The sequence below is a fragment of the Poecilia reticulata genome, linkage group LG16 (assembly GCF_000633615.1).
Source record: "Poecilia reticulata strain Guanapo linkage group LG16, Guppy_female_1.0+MT, whole genome shotgun sequence".
Lineage (NCBI taxonomy): Eukaryota > Metazoa > Chordata > Actinopteri > Cyprinodontiformes > Poeciliidae > Poecilia > Poecilia reticulata.
This window is the reverse complement of record NC_024346.1, coordinates 483055-491257: the sequence shown is the minus strand read 5'-3', so window position 1 is coordinate 491257 and position 8203 is coordinate 483055. Positions and strand designations below refer to the sequence as shown.

Genomic DNA, 8203 nt, shown 5'->3' with positions numbered 1-8203 from the left:
GATTTTCATCCCAACACACGGCAGCAGAAGCTTCATCAGCTGCTAGCGTTAGCATCGTTAGCTTTCATCATACCAGTGGTAATGATTTCATGTTTAAGTGCCAAATTATCTGAATCATCTGATTAACACTAAAGTTGAGGACGTTGTTTCTAAGCACTTCATTTGTATTAATGTAGTTTTAAACATGTTCATCATGTTATCTTGGTGTTCTTGGGGGCCCCCTGGTGGTGTGGGGGCCTGAAGCAGCCGCCTAACTTGCATGTGCCTTGGGCCGACTCTGATCAACTGTCAGAACTTTTTAACTTGTCGTTTTTATGAAACAATGTTTGACTTCTGATCTCATTATCCAGATTTGAGCAAACTACAAAAACCTGACAGCAGAAAGACGTTCGGAGTTAAAACATCCTCCATGTCCCCCAGGGGGCGCCGCAGACCTGGCCTGGTAAACACGGGCTGTTTCTGTTGGTCGTACTTTGATCCCAGCGTCCCTGAACGCCTCGCCGATGCTCTGCAGGAAGTCGGGCAGCAGGTCCAGCAGGCAGGTGGCCATGAAGACGCCTCCAGAGAAACAGCTGATCAGGGCCAGCAGGCGGCGCCGCCGCTCTGAAACACACACACACACACACACACACACACACACCCTCAGCATCGCTCTGCCGGCTGGTCCGGAGTCCGGACGGAGCAGAACCTGGCCAGTACCTGGGTCCGCGCCGCAGCGGCCGCCTGGCCTGACGACACAGAGCGGGACGAACCCGGACAGCAGCGTGACGGACAGCAGAACCACCAGCGCCACCAGTTTGATCTCCAGAGCCGGGAGGTCGGCCGGGTCGACCCGCAGCGCCGCCGGGTCCCCGTCAGGACGCATCAGGACCGTCATGGCCGCCTCAGAGCCCGCAGCAGCCTGGCCTGGACCGGAACCAGAACCAGTCAGAACAAACGCAGCCGTTAGCATCCAGGGCTAACGGCTGGATGCTAACGGCTGGATGCTAACGGCAGCTTTGAAACAAACCAGCGTTTCAAAGCTGCCGGTTGAAACTTTTCTGAAAATAATTTCCTGAAATGTCAACATGAGAAGAAAATCTGACAAGATCCCAGAGCTAACTACAAACTCTAGCTAGCATAGCATGTCAGGAATGCTAATGCTAGTTATGGTGGCCACTGATGGCAGAAGATAAACGGCTTTCCTGCAGCGGCCACTTGTTTCTCTGCCATTAGCACTTTAGCAGTGAGGACATGAGCCTGGTTGGCAGCGCTAAGCCCCGCCTCCTGGCTCTGATTGGTTGTTTTTGGTCGTTAGCTGTTAGCACAGTGCTTCCTCAGGACCCCTGCTCTGCATGTTGCTCTATTCCAGAGCAGCTGATTCAAATGACTGCATGACCATGAAGAAGGCAGCAGGGAAACACCTGGAGGCCTGGGGACCGGAAGAGGAACTCTGGTTGCCTAGCAGCAGATTATCCGCCTCAACATGGAGGCCGTTTAGAAAATCAGGTTCCATTAAATCTATTTAATCTACATCCTGTTTCTCATCCCGGGATTCCAGACCGAAACTCCGGATCCAGAACCGGATCCAGAACCGGAACCGGAACGCTCCAAAGTTTTCCTGGTGGTTCTGGATGGGTTCTAGAAATGGAAAGCAGCTGATTGGATCAGAACCTTCAAATTTTATGACCAGAACTGGACCCGGGATTTTAGCTCCTTTGTATATCTGGAGTTTCCGTCTGGACTCACGCGGTTCTGTCTAAAAACGTTATGACCCAAACAGAATCACAAGTTTGTATCTGTACTCACATAACCTGAAGTTGGATCAGAACCATCAGAACTTTCCTGCTGAGCCTTCGGTCCGTTTCCAGTCGGAACCAGGCGGATTCAGACCCGAACCACAACTTTTTCCACTTTGGTCCAAAGAAAAATCACGCGAGAAAACCCGCGACCCACCGCTACTCGTTAGGTTCCCGAACCTCGGTCTTCCCGGGCCGGTTCGGTTCAGTCACGTGACCCAGCTGCTTTCAGGAGGAATGTTCGGGTAGGGTTAGGGTCCGGGAAGTTCTGACTCAGTTCCCATCAGCGGATCCCGCCTCAAACAGGAGCTGACGTCAAATGCCCTGCAACGGCAAGCAGCGCACTTCCGTTTTTCAAATTAAAAGGAAAAATTATCCGCTACAACTTTTGTATTTCATTACATTTTACTATGCCTTATTTTTATTTGTTGAAAATTTCAGAAAATTATTTCAGCATCAAGTAGAAAATCAGTAAAAGGAAGCAGATTAAAGTCCCTCTGGGGTTTTCCTCGTGCTTTTATTTTGAAGATACCACCGGTTTTCCGGTGTAACCGTGTGTAACTTCCCTCAGCAGCAGGCGGAGGAGGAACCATCCAGTCGGAATCCTGGAACAGTGGGAGTCACTCCTTATCGGTCACTAACCAGAAAGGTCAACGACCCGCAGAACCAGGACCAGAACCAGAACCAGAACCAGGACCAGGACCAGAACCAGGACCAGAACCTGGAACCACCAGGTCAGGAAACATGGAGGCGCCAACAGAGACGGTCACAGCAGGAAGATTGTTTTTATGTTTGTGAAGAACAAAAACACATGTTAACATGTGAGCAATAAAAAACCATGAGAACAAAAAACAGTAATAACATTATGGACTCGTAAAAAATATTTATTTAATAATCAACTATTTCAGAGGAGAAAACTTCTGTCATTTATGTCCAACTGGATGCAAATATTGCTTAAAGTCTGGTTTCCTCTTCCAAAGTGTTTGTTGAAATTTTGTTTCAATAATCAATAAAACCTTTAGATTCATTTTGTTGAAACCCAAACATGAAATATTCCAAAAAGTTTTTCAGTCAACAGTTACAGAAATGTTGCCTTAACAGAGGAAACGTCCAGAACAACTAGGACTCGGGTCAAAGGTCACAGCAGCTACAGCTTAAATGTTGAGCTTCAAAAGCTGAAAACTTATTTTCACTCATTGGCCTTCAGCCCAACTGAGGCCTGATTTCACTCAGTTTTTCATTTGTGCACAAAGCAGCACAAACGTAGCCATTTTGTCTGGTTTGAAGAAGGTGGGGGGGGCAACTTCACTCAGGTGTTCACCGCTACCTGTAACATTCATGCATCACTAATTCTCTGGTTTTAATGTAAAATGCTGTGTACCTACTGCCATCTAGTGGTGAGAACATTACATGATTGCGCCGCTAGTCGCTGCTACAGCAGACACTCGAAGATGGCATTATTTGCAGATAATTCATTTTCAAAAAATCCTTTAAGACCAATTACCGTATTTTTCGGACTATAGAGCGCACCATACTAGCACCTTCAATTAAAAAAATAAAAAAAAACTGGAAGCTGCTCTCGGTTTTCCATTAGGACCCAGCAGAGGGCAGCAGAGGGCGGAGTCCTAATAAATCTGCTGCATATATTAATTACGCAGCGCTCCGTCTCCAGAACCGAACCCTGGTTTCGTTCACACCGAGCTGAAGTGCAGCGGCTCCGTTTCCTCCTGTAGAGCCAGATAAACAGCCCTCAACTTAGAAGCTGCATCATGAGTTTGAAAACATTTCTCCGTTTGCCTGCTGCTAGCATGTGGTTGTTCTAAATGAAAATTAGCCGTTCTTCTTTTGATTTACAATTTTGACTTCTAATGATTCACTTCCTGCTAGAGAGCCCCCTGGTGGTTGAAGAAAAATACACAGCAAAGCCACAGCGGGCTGCAATCCGCATGGTTCAAAGCTTAGGAACAAAGTTTAATAGATGGGGAGGAGTGTAAAGATCCCCAAGCAATTAAGAATGAAGTACATTTATTCTACTCCAAATTATAACTACCCATTTTTCAGAAAAGTTCTGTAAATCCTTATTCAGTTCTGTCTCACATTTGATCTGCAAATTAACAAAACTTACAAAGATCTTTGTGATGCGGAGCTGAAAATGGATGAACTTGATTTAAATAAATCTCCCGGTTCTGACGGCCTTACTGAGCAGTTCAGTTTGAACTGGGTCAGAACTGATGACGACAATGAAACAGGGATAATACTGATCCCAGAAACGGGCAAAGACAAAAGACAATTAGATAATTTAAGGCTGATTAGTTATTGAATACAGACTACAAGATTTTTTCAGGTTCTGTTGCACTAAGACTGAAAAATGGTTTATCGGAGGTAATCAATGAAACTCAATCTGGTTTTTTAAGTGGAAGACTTATTCATAATAACATTAGATTGGTTCTGGATTTATTAGATTATACCAACTATATTGATGATAAGGGTTTTAAACTCTTTGACTTTTGCAAGGCCTTGGACTCAGTGGAGCATTCCTCTATTCTTAATACTTTGCAGCATTTTGGTGAAAAATTCAACACCATCATCAAGATGCTCCACTGTGACATGAATAGTTGTTTCTTTGGGTCCTGGAACCTGCAGGAGATTTAAAGAGGAATCCGATGGATGTGGCAGCTCGCCCCTATTGTTTATTCTGGTCGCTGAGGTGTTGCTATTTTAACTAAGAATAGTAACTTGACTGGTTTTGACATATTAGGTTAATAATTAGTCACTTGGCTGATGATACGACTTTGTTCCTAAAAGATGAATCTCAAATTCCCTTAGCATTGAATATTATCAACGACTTCTCCAAGGCTTCTGGTCTGAAACTGAATCTAGATAAAAGTGTATTATTTGATCTGAAGGATCGATCTACTCTGTCAATATGTAACCTTAAGGTGTGTAAAGAGGTGAAATATTTAGGTATTGTTGTGACTAGAGATAAATCTCGCTCTGAAAAGCTTAATATGAGCGACAATGTAGATAAATGTAAACTAATCTTAAATCGATGGCTGCAGAGAGATCTCTCTGTTTTTGGTAGAATACTCTTAACTAAAATGGACAGTTATTCTAGACTTAATTATCCGGCTTACTCTTTACCAGCAAAATAATTATTAATAGTTTAAATTTAAACTTTATTTGGAGAAATAAATGTCATTATATTGTAAAACAGGATTTGATTAAATCATATGAAGATGGTGGAGGCAATGCCAGAGATTCTGATGTTATGAACGGAATGTTAAAAATAAAATGGCTTAAATTGTGTTTGAATCTGAATCCGTTTGGTTTGTTTTTCCCAGTTTGGTCTTTAAAAGCTTGACTTCCTGTTGAGATGTGATTTTGATCTTAGAAGATAAAAACTTTCAGATTTTCATCAACAGGCTGAAGCTCATCTTCAAACAACTTCACTCCAATATGGAACAATAGAAAATCCTTTTTTATTGAGAATTGGTTTTGTAAAGGTCTGTGGGCTGTTGCTCACTTTTTGGATGCAAATGGTGACATTTTACAACATTCTGAGTTTTGTGATAAATTTCATTTATATTGTATCCAAGCAAAATACAAAAGAATCGTTAAAGCCTTCCCTCGTCAGCTTGTATCCATGGTCAGACAAGATTCATTGTATTCTATGGTTTGTCCTCGTTTAAAGACTCTTCTGATTGAAAATGCTGATTTTTGTGAAGTCAAATGCAATAATAAGTTTATAAGAAGCCATTTATCTAGTCAGAAGGGTCAGACAGGGTCAGAAGGGTCAGACAGGGTCAGAAGGGTCAGACAGGGTCAGACAGGGTAAGAAGGGTCAGAAGGGTCAGACAGGGTCAGAAGGGTCAGCCAGCGAGGCATGTTTACGTTTTCTATGATTATTTATGTCTTATTGTACTCATGACACCATCTCATTTAAGTTCATGTATTTTAGATCGATGGCGGGAAAGAAACTAAACATTTACATCTCGAGATTAAAGCAACTTCATCTTCATCCCATCAGTAAAACAAACTATTGAGAGGTGGAAGTGATGACGTGTAGTTATTACATTCAGGGAGGAGAGATGGTTTCTAGAGATGGATGAACTCAGGGGCCTTCAGTCAACATTTAGGTCTGAACCATTTCAGTCGGGGCGTCGAACACCTGCAGGTTTTAGATGAGCCACAGGTAGAAAAGCCTGGACTGCAGCAGCTGCATCACCTGCTGCAGATCCAGAACCTTAACGACCTGATTATTCTGTTCAGCTGCTGCAGCAGCTGCAGCAGCTGCAGCACCTGCTGCGGATCCAGAACCTAAACGACCTGATTATTCTGTTCAGCAGCAGGACTGCAGTTGACCTGAGGTTCAGGCTTTGCTTAAAAATGTTAGAAACTGCAAAAAAAGAAGAATCCAGAATTTTACTGATTATATTTTTATTTCTTCCACCACATTTTCTCCACTGAGACGAGTCAAGATAAAAATAGTCCCGCATCAATATTTATTTATAAATTAAACGATTATTCTGGCTTGTATGCCTGATCATAAAAATATTAAAAGGGTGAAAACTAGAAAAACTAAAAGTAAACAGAGTTTATCAGGAGTGGGAGGAGCCTGCAGCGGGAAGCAGCAGCCCAGAGGAAACTGGAGCTTTGTTTTTGGGAAACAGCAGCAGAGACGTTCAGAAATAAATAAAACCGTACAGAGATGGCCCCAGATGACCCAGAATGCACCGGGGCGTCTCCTCTCTACAGACCACAGGAAGCAGGAAGTCCGTCGAACCGTCCAGGGCTTCTAAGGCACCAGAAGAGGAAGCGTTGCCGTTTGGACCCTGAAGAGCCGCAGGTTTGGTATCAGAAACGTTTTCATGGGAATAAACTGGAGCTGCTCCGGACCCGGCGGGTCGAGGTGAGCAGAACCGGAACCGGACCGGCCTGGTGGAAGTTTAATCGTACGCTGTTGATGCTCTGACAATCCAATCCGAGATCCGGCTTCCGGGTCCTTAGTGTGACTCAACCAGCAGTAGTGTGGGTAATGAACGGATCCGGATCCATAATTCAGCTGGATCAGAACCAAACAACCAGCAGAGCAACAAGAAACAAATATTTATCCCAAAATGGGGCGGAGCTTCGAAGTGGGCGGGGCTTAGAAACGGGCGGCGCTACAAAAAAGGGGCGGAGCTTCAGCAGAAATTCCCAACGATTAAAAACATGGAATGATTTGAACCCGGAGTAACATCCAAGCGGTTCTGGTCCAGCTCAGCTCACAGAGCTCAGGACCAGCTTCACTGGTCCCAGTCAGCTTCCCAGCATCAGATCCCAGTGGAATGTTCCAGTAATTAAATAAACCCTGACCCTTGACCCCATGGGGTCCCTCAGAGTCCAAACTGAACGGTTACACCTCCACCAGAATCAAAAAGGTTCAAAGCAAAGCAGCGTTTAACAAACCAGTCCTCCCAATTCTTAATCCCAGTCCACTAAAGCCGGCGCTGCGGCCAGTCCCAGACCGGAGCGTCGCTCCGTTGGAGAATCTCGCAGGAAAAGAGTCAGTGCTGCCAGGTGAGATCCCCGAAGTCCTCTTCCTCCAATCAGCAGCCAGAGAACGGGGGGCGGCTCATACCTCCAGGGAGCAGTCGGAGGGGGGGCGGCGCTCAGCTCCTCGGCACCGCTCCACCTTCTTGATGACCTCTGACACCACGCATACCGAGGAGGTGAGGCTGAGCAGGAACAGCAGGTCTGCAGGACGGATGGAAACTATTATTATTAAAACCATCAAAACAACAAATTACCTAAAACTAATGGCTTTAATTAAACTAATTTAAAATCAAGCGTCTCCTTTGGCAGGTCGTAGTTCCACATCGTTTTATAAAGCATCGTCAGCTTTTTGAGGCATTTTCATTAAATATGGAGACTTTTTTAATTTGAGAGATTTGTCTATAAATATACATTAAACACAACATGTAACAAACTGACAAAAATAAGGTGAGACACACAAAAAGGTGATTATTTGAATTCAATTAAAAGGTGGTTAAAATGTGTTGACGTGTTGTACCGAGTTACACCACAGGGGGCGGTGCTGCTGCTTTTCCAGTCCTCACAGACACATGAAGAAGGGCACAGAGAGAAAGGATTCTCCGTCTTATTTTAGTTAATTCCAGGTTATTAACACCCACTAAGCACATGAATATGATTCCCATAAAGTCTTCATCATCTACCATTTATTATCCCATCAACCAGTTTTATGTGGACGATGATATGAGAGCGAAATAACTGCGATACTGGGTTAGCATTCCGGCGCTAGCATGCTAGTAGCCCCACTAGTTTAGCAGCTAAACTTAGCAGTGATTCTATTGGCCTGATGGCTGCAGAGACATAAAATAATGTATTTCTGCCAAAAATGAAGATTCAATGAGGAAAAAGATCTT

The 8203-nt window shown here is 44.2% G+C and overlaps 2 protein-coding genes across 4 annotated transcripts in view; both read right to left on the bottom strand.

Annotated features, from left to right (window-relative positions):
* LOC103477485 (zinc transporter ZIP1) overlaps positions 1 to 3064 on the bottom strand; it is a 7260-nt gene extending 4196 nt beyond the window's left edge. Inside the window, exons 1-3 of the mRNA XM_008430623.2 lie at positions 1789 to 3064; positions 700 to 906; positions 473 to 603 (exon numbers count right to left, since the gene is read on the bottom strand). Of these exons, the coding sequence (XP_008428845.1) occupies positions 473 to 603; positions 700 to 877 (309 nt within the window). The 5' untranslated portion in view covers positions 878 to 906; positions 1789 to 3064. The remainder of the gene's footprint in view (positions 1 to 472; positions 604 to 699; positions 907 to 1788) is intronic.
* Positions 3065 to 6198: 3134 nt separating this feature from the next.
* The window catches only part of atp2c1 (ATPase secretory pathway Ca2+ transporting 1), a 22047-nt gene continuing 20042 nt past the window's right edge, over positions 6199 to 8203 (bottom strand). For all 3 annotated transcript variants that reach the window (XM_008430626.2, XM_008430624.2, XM_008430627.2), the window contains one exon: positions 6199 to 7514. In XM_008430626.2, coding sequence (XP_008428848.1) covers positions 7393 to 7514 — 122 coding nt within the window. In that variant the 3' untranslated portion in view covers positions 6199 to 7392. The remainder of the gene's footprint in view (positions 7515 to 8203) is intronic.